This window comes from Magallana gigas, chromosome 1, assembly GCF_963853765.1.
Source record: "Magallana gigas chromosome 1, xbMagGiga1.1, whole genome shotgun sequence".
Lineage (NCBI taxonomy): Eukaryota > Metazoa > Mollusca > Bivalvia > Ostreida > Ostreidae > Magallana > Magallana gigas.
The window spans coordinates 54,207,027-54,230,295 of NC_088853.1; the positions used below are offsets into that span (position 1 = coordinate 54,207,027).

Consider the following 23,269-nt stretch of genomic DNA (forward strand, 5'->3'; position numbering starts at 1 on the left):
TACCGATACATTCAAATTCCATAAAAGAAATGAATAATTAATTCATTTTTACTTTTTAACATAAGCATGACTTAGTTAATACATTTCTAAGTTTCCTTTATGGACAAAGACAAAGTTAAATTCACAGTAACGCTTTTTGCAAAATTCAAGGCAGCAACTGTTGAACTATTTTCTACTAGACAGACATATTTATGTTTATAGCCGCTTACAAAATTTGGTCGCTCTCTGACGCTTTGTCGACATTTTAAGCGAGAGAGAGAGAGAGAGAGAGAGAGAGAGAGAGAGAGAGAGAGAGAGAGAGATTTCAGTCTTTCCTACACAATATGCATAAAGACACACCAAAAAGAGCCCGGCTTTCAGTACTTCAGTACTTTGATTATCATTTGCAATGCTTTAGGAATGCATTTATAATTTTCAATTAAAATTTGGGTGCCAGTCGTTGAGTTTTAAGCAAGATACAGGGCCAACAATTCTTCGTCATGTAAACAAGGCTCATGCCCTGTATTTGTTTACATAGGTTCAATATACCGGTAAAAAATCTTTTTAAAGCTGGTTTGTCTATCTTATAATTCATTTTAAGTATAAAAAAAACAGTTCCTAGCGATTTACTTTTTAATTTTAGGTCTAAAACTGGAATTTTCATTTCAACATTCGAAATGTTAAAAACCCTTTGTTTACATAGCAAAGAATTGCAAGCTCTGTTACTCGCTTTCAACTGTATAACTCATCAAATGACAATCAAATTTTGGTTGCATATTAAAATGCCTTAATAAAGCATTGTAAACATTAAAATCGGAAAAATAATTTTTGACCAAAATCGTGACCATGCCCCTTTAAGGCATTTCGCTCAAAACTTTGGGGGGGGGGGGGGGGGGCAAATAAAATTTAGTATCATGATTCAGAAAAGATATACGAGTTGGAAGATACTTTAAATAGTAATTGAAACATAAATCTCTTTTAATTACGGCATTTCAATCTGTACATGCTTCGTTTTATTGATTTAAGATTGATTTTTAATTTTGCCAATTATCGGAAAACTCAATGAAAATTATATAGAATACCTTAAACAAAAACAGATCAATTATTTTCTTCAATGTTATTACATATACAAGCACATTACGCGTGCTCCTTCACGTGATCGGGAAAACGAAAAAAAAATCCGTAGACAATTCTGAACCTAGCGGAAGATTGTACTGCAGACAAGGTCGTTGTATCGACCCTAGAACTTACAAAATGATGATTACGCTCCGCTCTACATAAATCCTTGACCGAAAAGATAGTGACTGACGGGGTTTGAAATCTCGCACGCTGGTTGGTGTCACACAAGTGTGCATGATCCAATAAGAAATGTCGTTTTAATAATTATGTTAATTGTGCATTGATCAGTGATGAACAAATGACAAATAAATTTGAGACGGGCTAGTAAGTATTTGACTTACTGTTATCGGTTTGTAGTCCGAGTAAATACATTTTTTCTAAAAATTTGATTTTGTTTATGGGAGCGTCCAAATTGCTATATTGTTTGTGATTATAACGCATTCCCTGATCAGAACAAGAGGTCTCAAAAGTTCAAAAATGAGTACTCTCACTATAGTCTGTCCCAAGTTATTGCTTCCATCGCTTTTTGATGATTTTTAATAAAATTACACATACCTGTGAAAGAAATACAGTTGAAATCGTTAAAAGGGAATATAGCCAAGATATATTCATTGAACAATTATTCATTTCCAGTCAGAAAATATTCATTGAACAATTATTCATTTCCAGTCAGAAAAATTTACAGGAACGATAACAGATTCCTTACGGAGATTTATAATGGGGAATGTTTACATCTTTTTACCATTCGGAATACACGCGGAATACATCGCGCAATCTTTTAACAATATCATCCGGGCTTATTAGTGGCTGTTGCAATGCAAAATCTCCGTAGACTTTCAATTTCGGGATGTGTATTGAAACCTGAAGCGGTAGATATGGCGTTTCAAAACAGATAATCTGGACATTTTTTATATTAGTGGATGAACGTAATTTGAGTACAAAGGTATTTACTATTATTGAAATATCAAGCAAAAAGTGATGGAAGCAAAAACTCGGGACAGAGTATAAATGGCGTAATCGTTAACCCGCATATGTGTCGTATTTTCGACCAAGAGTTTATGTAGAGCGAAACAGATCAGAAACCCTTGAGTTTTGAAGATGAGATTACCACTTCTTTCTCAAAAAAGTGTCTTATCTTTTTGTAATTCAAACTTTTTCGCACGTTTATCTAAACTAAGAGAAAAAAAATATCGAATCTTTTGTTCTCATAGCAGCTGGTTCATTTTAAATTCATGATCTATAAAATTTAGAAATCTTTAATTTTTAACTTTTTTTGCAACACAAGCTAAAAAAAATAAACATTTTAAGGTAAAGCAAGTTAAATCCCTCACTCCCTTTGAATATCAATGTGTTTTATCTTTTATCCCAATAACATTATTTGTAACAATAGCAAATTAAAAAAATCATTATCTAAACTTTACTTATTGTTAGGATGTGCAAACATGATTTATAAAAAAACAAAACAAAAAACCCCCAAAAAACAAGTGTTTAACCCAAATTATGTCGAGGGCAGGAAACAAATTTAAAATTTATCAAATTTGTTATACTTAAAAGATAGCGAGAACCCAACCATCTTGCAAGTAAATATTTTTCAGTATGCTTAATTAAGGTGGCTCTATACACCCACAGTTTATTCCAATTTTCAATAGAAGACCACAAAACATAAACTTATCAAATATTACAATGATGATAGGGATACTATAGGTATTTTTAAAAAAAAAAAAAAATGTTTTTTCGTGTTTTTGTAAAATATTTTTTTTAAAGACAGCTTGCTTTTAACAAATTGAGAAAAATTTGTGTTGTCATATAATGGATATTTCCTTCGGACACACAAAAAAATATAACACTTCTTAACATTCAAAAATGTTATTATTGCAATTTTTTTTTAGTATTTTCCCAAAACATAATTTTTCATTATTTCTTACTCTGTTGACAAATCATTTGAAAAAATTGCTTTATGTTATAAGAAAATGTATTTTTATAAATGTGACATTAAAAATTGAATGAAAACCATTGGAAACCAACACAAAAAATATTTCAAATTTTATTTGGTATGAAAGTTCCTCAGGTAAGATATTATCGTTCCTAAGTCCCAAGGCCAAAACACCTTGGGGACTTTTAATTTCTAAGTTAAAGAAAATTTCCTAAATATAATGTTGGATCGATAAATACATACAGATCTCATTATAGACTTTGCCCTGTATAAGTGAATATATTCGCTTTAATGCAAAACTAAGTCAAATAAATAATGGGGAACATTGACTAGGCTAATAGGATTTATGTAACCTGAGAGAAATTCAAAGCAACTCTCTCATCCCAGTTAGGTGTCGATTTTAATGTGCATTAAAGTATATTATAATTGAAATATTTTCACCGGTTTAGAATTTTCTTTTACGGTATTCAACAAAAAATACGTTTTAGAAATTTTTGGAAAGTTGAAAAAATATATATATATATATCTATCTATCTATCTATCTATCTATCTATCTATCTATCTATCTATCTATCTATCTATCTATCTATCTATCTGTCGGCGGTCATTGCATGGCAAACAAATAAAGTGTCTTTAACTGAATATCCGTTTAGGGAAGGTTTAAGATATTCATAGCTATGGAACTTAATATTATTATGTTCTAAAGAATGTATATCCGTACTTTTTTAATTTTCAGAACTTTTCAATTTTTTTTGACTTTTTTCACTGTCGTAGCTTAAGACAAAACATATAAAAAATCGGTTAAAGAAAAAAAAAGTCACCACTGATGTTTTAGTTTATCTGTGTAAGATAAATTTTGTTCTTAAAATTCGTCGTTTTTCTCTTGAGAAAAAAATGTTTCGTTTGTTTGAAAGCATCTTTCTTGTGAAGACCGTAAGTACGAGAACAGGATGTCAAAAATCTTACGCAAGCGTGTCATTAAGACTTGTTATAAGTTCGAGTATTAACATTTCAACATCACTTAATTCTTTCATATAACAATCAATTATAAAAATGTCTAAATAAATAGTAGTAAAACAGGTCAAAACCAATAAAGACAGTAATAAATATGTAGTAGAAACCTTTTATTTTTTTTTTTACCGTTGTTACAAACTCGCTAAAAACTGTCGAAAATAAAAAAAAAGAATACATGGGTCTGTTCGATCAATTATCTAGAAGCCCCTATTTTCAATTTTTTTATTTTGTCTGTGGAAACAAATAATACGGCATTGTAGTATCAAACAAACGAACCTTTTCTGGGTTATATGTTGCCCTCATCTCTGATAAAAAACTGTATATTATCATTTTTTTTAATTTCTTTTAAGATATGAATCAGTGTCTGGACAATCCATGTCAGAACGGAGGCACTTTCACACAGAAGGATGGGTGCTTCACGTGTTCGTGTACAGATGGATATGCAGGGGCACACTGTAATGAAGGTAAATATTTATTTGTATTTTCCCCTCTCTCTTAATAAAAAATAGATATACCTTTCTTAAGCTTCTTCATTTAAACATTAGATACCAAAGAAGCAGTTTGAGAAAACAGATACTCTTCTGTTAGCAAACATTTACCTAGTTCATAAACATAGATATTTATACTTTGAATATCTAATATTAATTTTGACCGCTACGAATATTTTTAACTTCATTTTTTTTGAAATGTATAACACTTTCGAATTATTACAAAAATTTAGTCTATTTATTTTTAATGTACATGTAATTAATCTGAACATAATTTAAACATTATGCTATAATCATAATTATAAATTGCATTTCCTATACCATTAAATACAAAAAGACATTTTTTTTTGGGGGGGGGGGGGTTCAAATAACTCCTTTTGTAAAATGTCTGAGCGTAGAAGATCATTCAACGAGAATATAAAAAAGTTGCAACATTGTATTAAGTTATTCTGAAAAACAATAGTACTGAAGCAAAAATGACATACTGTAAACTAATTATTATTCGCGATGACTTTATTACGCGAATTATCTGAGATAAGCTAGTTTGCAGTGACTAATTCTTGCGACCAAGCCTTATCCACACCTGTTTTTTCATTACAACTTTATTGTAAATACCGGTCCGCGGCGAAAAATATTCGCGAAAATGAGGCTCTTGCGAACCTTGCGAAAATTTCTTGCACGCGAAAAAAAGTTCTTTTACAGTATCACTTCCGATCACCTACATTTGGAAAAAACTACATTGTTTATTAACAAATGTTAAAGAACGTGTTATATTTTGTTTAATATACAATATCTGAATTGTATTTTGTTGCCAATCAGTTTTAAGTATTGCAGGTTTTTTCCCAAACTTAACTCTAAATATCTGCATTTTTATTATATTGTCGACAGTCGTTTCCAACCTTGCATTAAATAAACCTGCAAAACAGTCATCAACGTTTACATCGGGAGTGACCTACTCTGCCAATTTGGCAGTTGATGGTAACAACGGTACAGACTTTGTCGTAGACAAGTGTTCACACACAGCAAAGGGTGACTACAATCCCTGGTGGAGGGTGGATCTGCAGGGTGTTTATTTCATCAAATCTGTCAGAATATTTAATAGAGGGATGGACACATATGGAATAGGTAAGCGTCCAAAGTCACAACATTTTAATTGAAACATAAAAGTGGAGACAAAACTTTTAAGTTTGCTTTATTTAATTACAGCTTTACATAAAATGTAGAGGAGAAATGGTAAAAACACCCACTATATCAGCTGCTTTGTTAGCCTACACTAAAATTGAATTTCAAGCTATCTTTAGACGGGATAAATTGTGGCAATGAAGTTAATCACACCTTAATAAATATGGGATATATATTGATTATTAATATGTTACTTACATAAGTTTAAAATTTCACATGAACATCTATTATTTGACTTATTTTAGACACATCAGACCGGCTTCGGAATGTAACCGTCACTGTAGGACTGACAGAATCCGATGTCAACACTCCTTGTGGTGTCTTTGCTGGTCCTGGTACTCTGTCACAGCTGGTGGTCGACATCGACTGTTCGTCTGTACCAAGGGGAAGGTTTGTCAAGATCGCCAAGACAACACTAGCTCTCACACTCTGTGAAGTCGAAGTGTTTGGATACTTTGCCTAGTTAATATCATTGCTGATGTCTTTGCTAAATTAATCTCTTTTCGGCTAATTAACTACATATATGTAAAGATGACGTCTTCAAAAGCTTAATTTTCAACTTTACACCGGACAGAAGTCTCCATATTATGATGGCTGTATTTATAATACTGCATGCAGTTAATGTAAAAATGTAAAGCGCTTTCATATGCCGTTATATCTGATTCATCATTCAAATATTAACTTTGAATTCTGTTTATTTCTCTTTTGGGGTCAATAAAAATAATTTCGTCAGTTATGTTGTTTTCTTTTAAAGTGAATATAAAGATGGTTTGATTATTGATTACATAAAAGAGAAATTCATAAAAGCATTTGTTTTCCTGATCGTGACTTTTTACGCCCGCATGTGTCAACAACTGAATAATTTGAATTTCGTGCTGATAAAAGAAGTCAGTATTAGAAAGTGTTATATATATATATATATATATATATATATATATATATATATATATATATATATATATATATATATATATTTGTTTTTCCTTGGACTGAAATGTCACATTTTCATTGGTTTAAACATAGCACGTGATATCTTCATATATCTCTATATTTGTTCTGTGAGAAATAATATTAGGCAATATGGCCGTCATTGGTCGACGCTTCGTTTATCGCTTCATTTCGATATTTCATAGTATTTTATACATAAACTGCATGCCGTAAGTTCTTAAAGTATTTTGAGTAGTTGCCCTTTGAAATTCTTTAAAATTAGAGTAGTTGCCCTTAGAATATTGACGTCACATTGTTTTGTCTGGAGCAGAACAAAATGGCATCGTCGAAATTTGCTCAAATCTCTGCAGAGGAAAGGGAGAAAACATTTAAAATTGAATAGCAACAAAACATTGTAAGTAAACATTGGTGAAGCAAAGATTTTAAAAGAGTATTTGAAAGGTGAGATTGAAAATTTTGAAAAGTTTAAATGAGTTGAATTGGACGAAATGTAAGGCATCTTGTACATGGCTTTGCGTAGATCATCGCTATTTGTGAAAAAAATATGTCGCTTGATAGTCCTCGAGAAAACAAAACACTTATTAGGTTAGTTACTGACTCACTACGGAAATATATTGGGTTGATCAATCTCATAGAAGGCTCGGCTTCGCCTCGCCATCTATGAGATTGATCAACCCAATATATTTCCGTAGTGAGTCAGTAACTAACCTAATATATATATATATATATATATATATATATATATATATATATATATATATATATATATATATCATAAACTTTCACAGTGACGATTTAAACAATGAGTCCTCACAGATACATGTAGCGAGCGAACAATAGGCCGACATTCAATAATAATAAGATAATTTTCTCATTCCATAATCCATAACATCTTTAAATTAGTATGAAACTGCATATATCAATTTTAAATTTTCATTTTTATGAATATTCATTATTTACATCTACCTATGAAGTACTAGTACTGGCTGGTTGCAACTGCAGCACTTGATCTGAAAAATAAAAACATAGCATAAATATTTATTTTTTAAAAAGTATTTTATAATTACATCAGATAAAACAATTTCATGGTTTTTTTTTCCTGCATATGTCTATTTTCTCGGTGGTATATCACACATTCTGCTCTGACTTCCTCCATTTCGGGGACCTTGACCCCCCCCCCCCTCCCCCCAGCTTCGTACGATCTGGGTGATACGCACTTGAAGTGTGATGTTTGATACCTAACTCACACATGACTTGTTTAAAGACTTGAGATGTAAAGTTAGATCCTTGATCTGATTGTACTGATAGGGATCGCCCTACATTGGTGAAAAACTTTGTTAAAGCATTCTCAATTGTTCTTGACTTAATGTTGCGCAAGTGAATTGCTCCGGGGAATCGTGTATTAATCGTGGCTCCGATTTCACAAAAAAACTTAAGTTTTTACCTAAGTTTAAACTCAAATCCTGAGAATTTACTCAGCTGAGATTTTTCTCAAATTGCATTTCACAAATCAAACTTAGTCATTTCTCAGCCGAGTCAAAACTTTTACTTAGCTGGGTCAAAAATATTCATTGTCACAAGTGGCCCCTTATAACTTCTCTTTTTTTTTTTTATTTATTCTCAATAAAAACAAACGTCTGCTAAATGTTTTCAACAGAGGAAAATCGGAATAAATGAACAAGAGTCATAAAATGTTAATAAGTCATGAAATGTACACTTTGTTATGCTAAGTATAGATGACATATCTATACATGATCTTATATATTATGTAGCAAACAAAAGACCACTTTAAATACATTATGGTTACCTTAAATTCATTAGAAAGTAAAATCAATGCACAGTTATTCCATTTAACACAAACAAATGAATTAGTTCCCTTTGTTTACATTTTTGTCAAGGGAGATAACTCCGCCAAAATCATTATTTTTTAATGAAAAAAATATTTATCAAACCTTGATGAAATATTGCATATACGCTGATCATTGAGTGGAAAAGATCTAAGAAATGAACATTACAGACAATATAATACTGTATTAATGATGTTAATGACATATTCATATTTGAGATTTGACTTAAGTCTGCTATGGAGGTAACTTAAGTTTTTTCTCAAATTGAGTAAAAAACACGACTAAGATTTTTTTTGTGAAATGCAGAGATTTGAGTTTTCTTAAATTTGAGAAAAAACTCAAATATTTGAGAAAAAACTCAGACTTAAGTCTGAGATTTGACTTAAGTTTTTTTTTGTGAAATCGGAGCCTGGTTTCTGTTCAATCGACATGAGTAATGGACCGACTGAATTACATCTCAGGGCCGAAGGTTCTACATCGTTTACGTGTATTAATGTAATCGATACACGTTTACATCGTGTAAAACGTGTATCGATAATCAAGTTCCCAAATCAGCCTTGGTCGATAGACTCGATACTAGTATACTGCTTGACCGCCGGGGGACCAGGAATTCTCTTCTTGTTTTTAAAAAAATCCCAAGATTATATATAGCATTATTGATAAATTCAATATAAACACAAGTGAGAGCCTTTTAAATGCGTTCCTTACAATTTCATGTATCGTTTTGTTGTTACCACTAAATAGCTGCTGAGAAATCTTTGACTAAAATTTTGGCTAAAATAAACAGTCATTATTTGACAGGATGTTGACGTCCGATTGATACAAACATATATTCAACAATATGGCATGCCAAAACAACTAGTGTGTTAAAATTTCAAGCATCTGCGATAAACAGTTGCTGAGGAATCTTTGACGGAAATTTGTTTGAAAAATGTTGGCTAAAAATAAACAAAGTACTCATTAAACAGGAAGTTGACGTCCGATTAGTACAAAAAAAATCCCACGATATAGCATGCCTATACAAATACTGTGTAAAAATTTCAAGCACCTGCGAAATACAGTTGCTGAGAATTCTTTGACAAAAATTTGTTTGAAAATTTTTGCTAAAAATAAACAAAGTCGTCATTTAACAGGAAGTTGACGTCTGATTGGTACAAAAATAGGTCCCACGATATGGCATGCCCTAACAAATACTGTGTAAAAATTTAAGCATAGTTGCTGAGATAAATGCGACTGATATTTTTGTTACGGACGGACAGACAGACATACAGACACACAAGGGTAAAACAGTATTCCTTCGGAGCGGGCGTATAAGAATGCAATTAACGTACCACTTACAGTATTGACTCTGTAATATTATTTTGTTATTACTTGTTTAAGTAGAAAGAAAATGTATCGTGGAAAATCAAAAATATGAAATTTTGATAATTTAGATAACTTCCTATCAAATATACCATTATAACAAGTAATGTTTCCTCTATGGTACCATGGTTCCCGATAGCACAGATGGAAAAGAAAAGGAATTGGGCACTTCCATCTTGACCTTAAGGTTATTTCTAATTGATCGTAGATACATGTGGATGGTAATTTAAAGAACATGGTATGGTAAGGACCCAAATTCGAATTTCATCAAATCAGAGATACAGGTATGAAGTTGATTTTGAATCTTGTTCAATTAATAATATAATAATAATAATGACATATTCTTGGTTTATCTGGCACATTTAAGCATGCATTGTGCCCAGGTAAGCTAAGAATCCAAATTATGGGCATGGGCTCCTTCAAATCTTTGAATTGGGTCCATGACTACTAAAAGCTTTTTAGGAGGAGCCCAAAGAAAACATAAACTGTATTTGATCGTTTCTAATTTTAAGTGAACAAATAAATTAAATAAAAAACAAATGGTCTTCGAAGATCTTCCCTAAAAAAAGTTTTTTTGTAATATATGCATTATGCTTCCAACTTTCGAAACTATACCTCTTCATTAGAATAAAATCATGACAATTGCAACTTAGTTCTACCAAAATTGAGTAGAACGTACATGTATCTAATCCAGAATTGTGTATTTTGAAAAATTAACCAATAGAACATTATTACTTATTTTTTGTAAATTAAAGATTTGTCAAATCCGAAATATTGCCTTATCTGGCCAATGTATATGGAACCATTGATGTCCAGATTAGACAAGTTCTATTATTTGTTCCAAAGCCCCCATTTCATTGAAATAAGAACTAAAATATAGCAATACATGTTTCTAAAAAAATTAAAAACTGCCACTGTAGTTTATTAAAGATCAGTTTCGATACACAAGAAGCTTATAAAATGACAATACGGGACATAATAAAATCAAGGAAATGTTCTAATTGGTCATTTGAAACTTCTTTTCGCAGTTGTTTATTTTATCAAGGATAGGAATTGCAACAGCATGTTTATGTACAGCAGAATACTTAAAACGAGTCAACTCAGGGATATATATTTTCAAACCACTTTTGTAGCTTTAGTCGTGCACTAACAAACTGAGAATCTGCCTCTGAGCTCCCCAACTTGCAAGACAACTGTATGCAGTAGTATCTAACATCTTCTCTGTTAGCTTTTCACTGCTCCGACCCCAGTTCGATCCCCGTGATCGACAGAGGTTGTATGTGATAGGGTATGGTGGTCATCCAATTGGACACGTGGGTTTTCTCCGGGCACTCCGGCTTCCTCCAACATCACTCACAGGATGAAAGCTAACCTTTCAGTGGACTGAATGGTACTGACTGGTAATGAAATGATCACTGACAAGGTAGTTTTCCATTAGCCTTCAGTTACCTTTCAGTTACCATTCAATTGACTGAATGGCAGAAACATTACAGTGACCATTCAGTCCTGTCTCAGTTACCATTCAGTCACATTTCAGTGACCATTCAGTCCTGTCTCAGTTACCATTCAGTTACATTTCAGTGACCATTCATTCCTTTCTCAGTCACCATTCAGTCACATTTCATTGACCATTCAGTCATGTTTCAGTTACCATTCAGTCACAATTCAGTGACCATTCAGTCATGTTTCAGTTACATTTCAGTTACCATTCAGTCACATTTCAGTTACCATTCAGTCATGTTTCAGTTACCATTCAGTAACATTTCAGTTACCATTCAGTCACATTTCAGCTACCATTCAGTCATGTTTCAGTTACCATTCAGTAGCATTTCAGTTACCATTCAGTCACATTTCAGCTACCATTCAGTCACATTTCAGCTACCATTCAGTCGTGTTTCAGTTACCATTCAGTCATGTTTAAGTTATCATTCAGTCATGTTTCAGTTATCATTCAGTTATATTTCAGCTACATGTATCATTCAGTTACATTTCTGCTACCATTCAATCTTTTTTCAGTAGCGATTTAGTCATATTTCAGCGTATATTCAATCACATATCCTATATCATTTATCAAAATAGTCATTTTTAAGTGACCATTCAGTTTCATTTCATTGACCAATTAGTCACTCTTCATACTGCTCTTTTTGATGATATTTTGTTGAATATTTAAGAAAGGGTGTCGTTTTAGATATGTGTTATAATTTATTATTATACCAATTATTAACCTCTGATATCCTTTGTCATCTAAATATTGATTCAGTAAACACAATTCCTGACATCTTTACTTATTGTTTAAAATTTAAGAATTCCTGATTTTTAATGAACTTTCTTACATCTTAAATGTGTTGCCTACTTTTCTCTAAATAACAAAACACCAACGTCATTGTATTCAATAATGCAACTTATTCTATGTAGAAAAACAAATTTAAAACAAAATTTGTAAACACTTTTTGAACAAAATGTGTTAGAATTACAAGTGAAAATCAATTTAAAATTTAAGAAGGTTGGATGGTCAACAAATTATCCCTCATATTTTCCTATATCTTTAACAAGCGGAAATTCTAAAGGAGATTTGTATAGTGTAGAAATAGCCGGGACCATCCAGCCCCCTTAACTAACTTTATATTTCTTAATTCAACCTAAAAATCATACCATAAACAAATCAAAGATAATTCATCTGCCAAGTCATTGAATGGCTTGTTACAAACAAACAAGTGCATTACAAAATATACATGTATATCAAAATAGAATACTAAGTTGTATAAACCGTGGTCGCATAATAAAAGAAAGGCTGTGAACCACACACAATCACAATTTTAAGGCCCTAGTCAAATTATTGAATCAAATAAATAGAGATACAAATGTACAATAGATATAAATAACATTAAATACAAAAAATAAATTAAATAAATAAATCTACATTTCAAAAACACCTAAACACACATATAAATGCAAAAAATAGCTTCAAACTGAAATCAGTACACATGTCAAACAAATAAGCTACTATTGATTTTGAAAGCTGTTGTTTTTTGTTTGTTGTTTTATTATCTTTTGTGGGGGGTTATATTAAAAGAAAATATCGAATAATAAGTTAAAGTTCAAAATTTCACTCTTGTCAAATAAGCTATTATTTAAATGATAAATAGAACAAACACAGTGCTAGCAACTACATCAAATATAAAAAGGTAACTTAAAGAATAAATTATCAACAAAAACATATAAAAGACATTTTAAATAAAAACACTTGTGAACATTAAGTCATTCAAAGGACTATACGTGGATTATGCATGTTGCACACCTAAATTAAAGTTTTATTAAGAGCTTTCAAAATACATGTAAGGTGGAAGATTGTTGAAATCTTATTGAAAAAATTCACACCATTGTGACGTCATAAGGTAGAGACGTCATAAAGATTGTCTTATATTGTTAAAATGATGTTTTTTATGGGTGTTTACTGGTGGTTTTTTGACTGGGCACAGAGCGCAGGCATGCTTAAGTACCATTTTCTAGCATAATGTGTAAACTTATATGAACAAAAACAAATGCTAAAGTCGTACTTAAGCAGACCTGCGCTCTAGTTTTCTGAATGCAAAATATAAAGAAAAAATGATGATATTTTCATTTGTTTGCAATATTGCGGGAAATGGGTCTTTTAGGTGACATATAAAGATAAACAGCAAATGGACAATAATGACTTAAAGCAAGATTAAAGTGAGAGGCATCCTCTGTACAAAGATTGACGAAAACTTGATTTGTATACAATTCTATTAAAAAATTGGGGGCAGATATTTGACCATACCAAATATAGTCCATTTACTTAAAGGTTGTCTTCTTCCCTCCTAACAAACTTGGGGCAATCTTCGGGGGCTTTTTTCTTGGATGTCACCATTGATACACGTCTGGCCTTTAACTGCCTTTGATGTTGTGGGCTGAGCCTGGCCTTGTGGACTTCCTCCAACTTGTATTTCAGTTTCCTGAATCTCTCGTTCTGCCATGGTAGTCTTCTGACAATAAAATGTTGAAATTCTCCCCCTTCATTGATGTCGGATTCTTCTGAAGAGATATATTCTGGTGTCAGGACTTTCATCACCTTTTCCCTTTTCAATCCTTGTAAGGCGTCATCCTTCAGACCTTTTTATGGTGATTCTAAGTCTGGCTGCCCTCTGAAAAAAAAAAAACAAAGATTTATTAATGTTTTAAAAACTTTTTATAAATTTGAATACTTATATGAATCCATTTTCAATCCAACTTTAAGAAAAAATCTTAAGCTTTTGCAAATTGGAATACGAAAGTACGTCCAGTCTCTGCTTTATCTTAACTACTTTTTGCTTATTCTATCATTTAGTGTTTACTAAACTTCCCCTTATGATTGCATTAGAAATCTGATGTTCACTATTCAACTATACATGTCATACATGATCACATATTTATCCACTATGACCACTATTCCGTGCATCAAACAAGTTATCGCCAGTGCATTTGCCATTACGTCACTAGCCACCTGTTGACTGTTCATTATTTGCGGTGTCCGAAGCATGCACCTGTCTTGTGTCAGACTTCACTGGGTGTTCTCAAGTGCAGGAAGATTGACAATTACTATGATTTTATTTAACTTGTTTACTTTGTATCCAGTTAAGCAGTTCAATGTTATTGCTTTACACTGTTCAAAATAGATTGATCATTTGTACGACTTGATAATGACATTATGTGTAACAGGAGTTGAAAAGTCAATTCATAACGGGACTCAACCCAGGGCCTCTAACCAATGATACCTGATATATCAACTGACAGTTACGTACCTGTTAACCCATTTACAAACCCTCCCTCTTACAGAAATTCATCCATGGATTCCAAGAGTACGGGATATGACATAAAGCATATTCATGGGGAATGACATTGTGTTTTGAATGTTTGGTGCCAAATGTATCAAGTGGTGAAAAGTCATGTCTCAAACGGAACCCAAACCCAAGGCATCTGGCGTATTGTGCCAGCGCTCAGACAACCTGGTTACATATACGACATACAAATGTTTCTTCACAATGTTTTGGAAATGACTTGGACTATGATTTCTCAATTTAATAATTTGTTGATGTTGTTTTGGTTTAGATCCGTAAATGTTATAATTAATAAGCAGTTAAATTACATTATTAACACAAGCATATCAATGACATTTCAAAGAGCTCAATTGCAAATTCCTTCATTTTTTGGGTGCGCATTATAGGAACAGCGGTTTTTGCAGCATTTGACATTTAACTTTTTGAGTAGGTATTATACATGAGTGTGTGTTTTACACAATACTTTACGGTTATTAATTTCTTTATTTTTCTGTTATTCTTACCTATAAATTGTTTACCTGATGTTCAAAAATTATATGAATAAAAATGAATCTCACAATGTATGACTTACTGATATACTAAGGATCTTTCACAGTCATATAGGTTCTAAAATATGAAAATTCAGAATGGAACAATAAATGGCATTAATTGTAATTAAATTTTCACATTTGAAGGTACCTAGATAATTTTAAATATATAAATTTAGTAACTGTAGCATATATTGTTGCTGAGATATATTATTTTAAAACCTGATGGTCAATTACCATTAATTGTAATTAATTCAGCAGTGGCGGCCATCTTGGCAAAAATTAAATCAGCAGCCTAAGGGTTAATCCATATTAATTTTGACAAGTGTCCCATACTCATGTCACCTTCAACATATGCAAGAAAAAGGTTAACCTTAGGCCATATAAATATAATTTTCAGATTCTCACCCCCAACCCCTTTGTGAAAGTAGCCCGCCCCAATGTATATGTTTGAAAAAAAAAATGTAGAACAAAATATTCAGGAAAAAAATCAGCCAAGCCTAAATTCTTTTGTAAAATAATGCATATCTTTTTCATAAAAGTAACAATAAAAAGCTAATGAGCTATACCCTGAGACCCAGATGAGTAAAAAAACCTCACACCTCTTCAGTAAGATCCTCTCCAATGGCTTCAGGCCACTTGCTATTTCTTCATTTATTGTTGCTGCCCAGTTTTGACGGTTTTCATAACTCGTACACAGCAGTTTAGAGACCACTACTCCTTAGCTTGTTGAAAAGGGTTATTCTCTTCATTGCTGCTCCAGCTAACTTTTTCCAGAATGTAACGTTATCTCTTTGCTTTTCAAGATCTACTGTCATTTCACGAATTTGTTCATCCAGGTGTTTTTTCAATAACAAACGGTCACTCGTTATTGGGAATGCCAAAGGCTTGTTTTTCTCCTTGCTAGTGTAGGCGCCCAGATTTCAAATTACATGGTTCAGATGGGTTCGTGTGTTAAACAGGTGCAACATGAAACCAAATAACATTATAAGTAAAAAAAAAATTAATAGTTTGCAGGTACTATTCTAAAACTTCTAAAATTATTCTAAAACAACAATTCATTTGATTAACTCGAAAGAACACACTTTCTAATATACACTTCAAAAATGTGTATTTACTGTAAACGTGGTAAAATTTCCTACATTATATAATAAATAATATATGATAGCACGGGTTATTCTCCTAAATTTTTCATCTAAAGCAATACCTAAAATTTTCCAAGTCATTGAAAGAGACGGAAACGTCGCTACCTGCGGGTTCTGGAACTTACACCAGGCCATCGTGATAATGTATAGTCTGAGCATCGTCGGTCTCGTTATCATGAATAACAGGAGAATTCTCGCAATAATTGTGCTCATCTGTGGTCCTATTGCCTGTCCAGCGAGAAGGCGTGAATTTATTGTATATTGGTTTGACTTATTTGAGAAGCCTTGTTTCTTCCAGCATAGCATGATTGTATTACCGAGAATTAGATCAAAAACAGTTTGACAGTCGATTGTTTACATGTTACCGCGCGCTGATATACGCCATATGTCGTAAAGCCTTTAAAATCTTTGCTTGATGAATAATGTCGTAAACAGTTAAAAATCCTTTGCTTGATGAATAATAAGCCAACAAAGATAAAATTAAAGAAGCGTTTAAATTAAATGACTTATATACATAAATCTAAAATTTATTTTTCTTCTTTCGGATCTTAAAACAATTACGACATCATTAACTACGGCGACCCGTTTGTGTTAAAATATCGTGAGTAAACAACAGCCTTAACAATCAATTTCTCTAATCTACCCAGTTTCTCTCTTACACGTTCATCAGCTAAAGGCCTACCTATCCATTCTGGATTAAGGTCCACTCCTATTATACTCTTCAATTAACGTTTTCTTTTATTTTAGTTTTAGCAAATCGAACTTTACTCAAATTCCATTTCAATAAATTACGAATGATGACCCCTCATATATAGCTTTCATTCTGTAATCTTCGTTGACTTTTTTGTCAGCAATAATCCTCATTTCAGTGACCATTCATTCCTTTCTCAGTCACCATTCAGTCACATTTCATTGACCATTCAGTCATGTTTCAGTTACCATTCAGTCACAATTCAGTGACCATTCAGTCATGTTTCAGTTACATTTCAGTTACCATTCAGTCACATTTCAGTTACCATTCAGTCATGTTTCAGTTACCATTCAGTAACATTTCAGTTACCATTCAGTCACATTTCAGCTACCATTCAGTCATGTTTCAGTTACCATTCAGTAGCATTTCAGTTACCATTCAGTCACATTTCAGCTACCATTCAGTCACATTTCAGCTACCATTCAGTCGTGTTTCAGTTACCATTCAGTCATGTTTAAGTTATCATTCAGTCATGTTTCAGTTATTATTCAGTTATATTTCAGCTACATGTATCATTCAGTTACATTTCTGCTACCATTCAATCTTTTTTAAGTAGCGATTTAGTCATATTTCAGCGTATATTCAATCACATATCCTATACCATTTATCAAAATAGTCATTTTTAAGTGACCATTCAGTTTCATTTCATTGACCAATTAGTCACTCTTCATACTGCTCTTTTTGATGATATTTTGTTGAATATTTAAGAAAGGGTGTCGTTTTAGATATGTGTTATAATTTATTATTATACCAATTATTAACCTCTGATATCCTTTGTCATCTAAATATTGATTCAGTAAACACAATTCCTGACATCTTTACTTATTGTTTAAAATTTAAGAATTCCTGATTTTTAATGAACTTTCTTACATCTTAAATGTGTTGCCTACTTTTCTCTAAATAACAAAACACCAACGTCATTGTATTCAATAATGCAACTTATTCTATGTAGAAAAACAAATTTAAAACAAAATTTGTAAACACTTTTTGAACAAAATGTGTTAGAATTACAAGTGAAAATCAATTTAAAATTTAAGAAGGTTGGATGGTCAACAAATTATCCCTCATATTTTCCTATATCTTTAACAAGCGGAAATTCTAAAGGAGATTTGTATAGTGTAGAAATAGCCGGGACCATCCAGCCCCCTTAACTAACTTTATATTTCTTAATTCAACCTAAAAATCATACCATAAACAAATCAAAGATAATTCATCTGCCAAGTCATTGAATGGCTTGTTACAAACAAACAAGTGCATTACAAAATATACATGTATATCAAAATAGAATACTAAGTTGTATAAACCGTGGTCGCATAATAAAAGAAAGGCTGTGAACCACACACAATCACAATTTTAAGGCCCTAGTCAAATTATTGAATCAAATAAATAGAGATACAAATGTACAATAGATATAAATAACATTAAATACAAAAAATAAATTAAATAAATAAATCTACATTTCAAAAACACCTAAACACACATATAAATGCAAAAAATAGCTTCAAACTGAAATCAGTACACATGTCAAACAAATAAGCTACTATTGATTTTGAAAGCTGTTGTTTTTTGTTTGTTGTTTTATTATCTTTTGTGGGGGGTTATATTAAAAGAAAATATCGAATAATAAGTTAAAGTTCAAAATTTCACTCTTGTCAAATAAGCTATTATTTAAATGATAAATAGAACAAACACAGTGCTAGCAACTACATCAAATATAAAAAGGTAACTTAAAGAATAAATTATCAACAAAAACATATAAAAGACATTTTAAATAAAAACACTTGTGAACATTAAGTCATTCAAAGGACTATACGTGGATTATGCATGTTGCACACCGAAATTAAAGTTTTATTAAGAGCTTTCAAAATACATGTAAGGTGGAAGATTGTTGAAATCTTATTGAAAAAATTCACACCATTGTGACGTCATAAGGTAGAGACGTCATAAAGATTGTCTTATATTGTTAAAATGATGTTTTTTATGGGTGTTTACTGGTGGTTTTTTGACTGGGCACAGAGCGCAGGCATGCTTAAGTACCATTTTCTAGCATAATGTGTAAACTTATATGAACAAAAACAAATGCTAAAGTCGTACTTAAGCAGACCTGCGCTCTAGTTTTCTGAATGCAAAATATAAAGAAAAAATGATGATATTTTCATTTGTTTGCAATATTGCGGGAAATGGGTCTTTTAGGTGACATATAAAGATAAACAGCAAATGGACAATAATGACTTAAAGCAAGATTAAAGTGAGAGGCATCCTCTGTACAAAGATTGACGAAAACTTGATTTGTATACAATTCTATTAAAAAATTGGGGGCAGATATTTGACCATACCAAATATAGTCCATTTACTTAAAGGTTGTCTTCTTCCCTCCTAACAAACTTGGGGCAATCTTCGGGGGCTTTTTTCTTGGATGTCACCATTGATACACGTCTGGCCTTTAACTGCCTTTGATGTTGTGGGCTGAGCCTGGCCTTGTGGACTTCCTCCAACTTGTATTTCAGTTTCCTGAATCTCTCGTTCTGCCATGGTAGTCTTCTGACAATAAAATGTTGAAATTCTCCCCCTTCATTGATGTCGGATTCTTCTGAAGAGATATATTCTGGTGTCAGGACTTTCATCACCTTTTCCCTTTTCAATCCTTGTAAGGCGTCATCCTTCAGACCTTTTTGTGGTGATTCTAAGTCTGGCTGCCCTCTGAAAAAAAAAAAAACAAAGATTTATTAATGTTTTAAAAACTTTTTATAAATTTGAATACTTATATGAATCCATTTTCAATCCAACTTTAAGAAAAAATCTTAAGCTTTTGCAAATTGGAATACGAAAGTACGTCCAGTCTCTGCTTTATCTTAACTACTTTTTGCTTATTCTATCATTTAGTGTTTACTAAACTTCCCCTTATGATTGCATTAGAAATCTGATGTTCACTATTCAACTATACATGTCATACATGATCACATATTTATCCACTATGACCACTATTCCGTGCATCAAACAAGTTATCGCCAGTGCATTTGCCATTACGTCACTAGCCACCTGTTGACTGTTCATTATTTGCGGTGTCCGAAGCATGCACCTGTCTTGTGTCAGACTTCACTGGGTGTTCTCAAGTGCAGGAAGATTGACAATTACTATGATTTTATTTAACTTGTTTACTTTGTATCCAGTTAAGCAGTTCAATGTTATTGCTTTACACTGTTCAAAATAGATTGATCATTTGTACGACTTGATAATGACATTATGTGTAACAGGAGTTGAAAAGTCAATTCATAACGGGACTCAACCCAGGGCCTCTAACCAATGATACCTGATATATCAACTGACAGTTACGTACCTGTTAACCCATTTACAAACCCTCCCTCTTACAGAAATTCATCCATGGATTCCAAGAGTACGGGATATGACATAAAGCATATTCATGGGGAATGACATTGTGTTTTGAATGTTTGGTGCCAAATGTATCAAGTGGTGAAAAGTCATGTCTCAAACGGAACCCAAACCCAAGGCATCTGGCGTATTGTGCCAGCGCTCAGACAACCTGGTTACATATACGACATACAAATGTTTCTTCACAATGTTTTGGAAATGACTTGGACTATGATTTCTCAATTTAATAATTTGTTGATGTTGTTTTGGTTTAGATCCGTAAATGTTATAATTAATAAGCAGTTAAATTACATTATTAACACAAGCATATCAATGACATTTCAAAGAGCTCAATTGCAAATTCCTTCATTTTTTGGGTGCGCATTATAGGAACAGCGGTTTTTGCAGCATTTGACATTTAACTTTTTGAGTAGGTATTATACATGAGTGTGTGTTTTACACAATACTTTACGGTTATTAATTTCTTTATTTTTCTGTTATTCTTACCTATAAATTGTTTACCTGATGTTCAAAAATTATATGAATAAAAATGAATCTCACAATGTATGACTTACTGATATACTAAGGATCTTTCACAGTCATAATATAGTTCTAAAATATGAAAATTCAGAATGGAACAATAAATGGCATTAATTTTAATTAAATTTTCACATTTGAAGGTACCTAGATAATTTTAAATATATAAATTTAGTAACTGTAGCATATATTGTTGCTGAGATATATTATTTTAAAACCTGATGGTCAATTACCATTAATTGTAATTAATTCAGCAGTGGCGGCCATCTTGGCAAAAATTAAATCAGCAGCCTAAGGGTTAATCCATATTAATTTTGACAAGTGTCCCATACTCATGTCACCTTCAACATATGCAAGAAAAAGGTTAACCTTAGGCCATATAAATATAATTTTCAGATTCTCACCCCCAACCCCTTTGTGAAAGTAGCCCGCCCCAATGTATATGTTTGAAAAAAAAAATGTAGAACAAAATATTCAGGAAAAAAATCAGCCAAGCCTAAATTCTTTTGTAAAATAATGCATATCTTTTTCATAAAAGTAACAATAAAAAGCTAATGAGCTATACCCTGAGACCCAGATGAGTAAAAAAACCTCACACCTCTTCAGTAAGATCCTCTCCAATGGCTTCAGGCCACTTGCTATTTCTTCATTTATTGTTGCTGCCCAGTTTTGACGGTTTTCATAACTCGTACACAGCAGTTTAGAGACCACTACTCCTTAGCTTGTTGAAAAGGGTTATTCTCTTCATTGCTGCTCCAGCTAACTTTTTCCAGAATGTAACGTTATCTCTTTGCTTTTCAAGATCTACTGTCATTTCACGAATTTGTTCATCCAGGTGTTTTTTCAATAACAAACGGTCACTCGTTATTGGGAATGCCAAAGGCTTGTTTTTCTCCTTGCTAGTGTAGGCGCCCAGATTTCAAATTACATGGTTCAGATGGGTTCGTGTGTTAAACAGGTGCAACATGAAACCAAATAACATTATAAGTAAAAAAAAAATTAATAGTTTGCAGGTACTATTCTAAAACTTCTAAAATTATTCTAAAACAACAATTCATTTGATTAACTCGAAAGAACACACTTTCTAATATACACTTCAAAAATGTGTATTTACTGTAAACGTGGTAAAATTTCCTACATTATATAATAAATAATATATGATAGCACGGGTTATTCTCCTAAATTTTTCATCTAAAGCAATACCTAAAATTTTCCAAGTCATTGAAAGAGACGGAAACGTCGCTACCTGCGGGTTCTGGAACTTACACCAGGCCATCGTGATAATGTATAGTCTGAGCATCGTCGGTCTCGTTATCATGAATAACAGGAGAATTCTCGCAATAATTGTGCTCATCTGTGGTCCTATTGCCTGTCCAGCGAGAAGGCGTGAATTTATTGTATATTGGTTTGACTTATTTGAGAAGCCTTGTTTCTTCCAGCATAGCATGATTGTATTACCGAGAATCAGATCAAAAACAGTTTGACAGTCGATTGTTTACATGTTACCGCGCGCTGATATACGCCATATGTCGTAAAGCCTTTAAAATCTTTGCTTGATGAATAATGTCGTAAACAGTTAAAAATCCTTTGCTTGATGATTAATAAGCCAACAAAGATAAAATTAAAGAAGCGTTTAAATTAAATGACTTATATACATAAATCTAAAATATATTTTTCTTCTTTCGGATCTTAAAACAATTACGACATCATTAACTACGGCGACCCGTTTGTGTTAAAATATCGTGAGTAAACAACAGCCTTAACAATCAATTTCTCTAATCTACCCAGTTTTTCTCTTACACGTTCATCAGCTAAAGGCCTACCTATCCATTCTGGATTAAGGTCCACTCCTATTATACTCTTCAATTAACGTTTTCTTTTATTTTAGTTTTAGCAAATCGAACTTTACTCAAATTCCATTTCAATAAATTACGAATGATGACCCCTCATATATAGCTTTCATTCTGTAATCTTCGTTGACTTTTTTGTCAGCAATAATCCTCAAATCATCACGATGTTTTTCGATAAAACGTTGAATCTGCTTGTCAACAGGAACATTTCTTTAAGTAAATTCTTAACTCCAAAGAGAAATCATTTCATTCAATCATTTCATTAAGTCTTACGGCTTAACTCGATGAGTCTTTTTTTGTTTTTCTCTCCATGTAAAAGCTTCGGAAGTGTCAAAATTTTCCATTATCTCGTCATGATGTCCTTAGTTAAATGACAACATAAA

At 32.2% G+C, this 23,269-nt stretch overlaps 1 protein-coding gene across 1 annotated transcript; it reads left to right on the forward strand.

The window, feature by feature from the left end:
- The first annotated feature begins 4,395 nt into the window (after positions 1-4,395).
- On the forward strand, positions 4,396-6,447 carry LOC117686022 (fucolectin-like). Its single transcript, XM_066079710.1, has 3 exons — positions 4,396-4,509; positions 5,422-5,658; positions 5,961-6,447. Exons 1-3 carry the CDS (start codon positions 4,398-4,400, stop codon positions 6,176-6,178), a joined length of 567 nt encoding a protein of 188 aa, XP_065935782.1. The 5' UTR covers positions 4,396-4,397; the 3' UTR covers positions 6,179-6,447.
- The last annotated feature ends 16,822 nt before the right edge of the window (positions 6,448-23,269 follow it).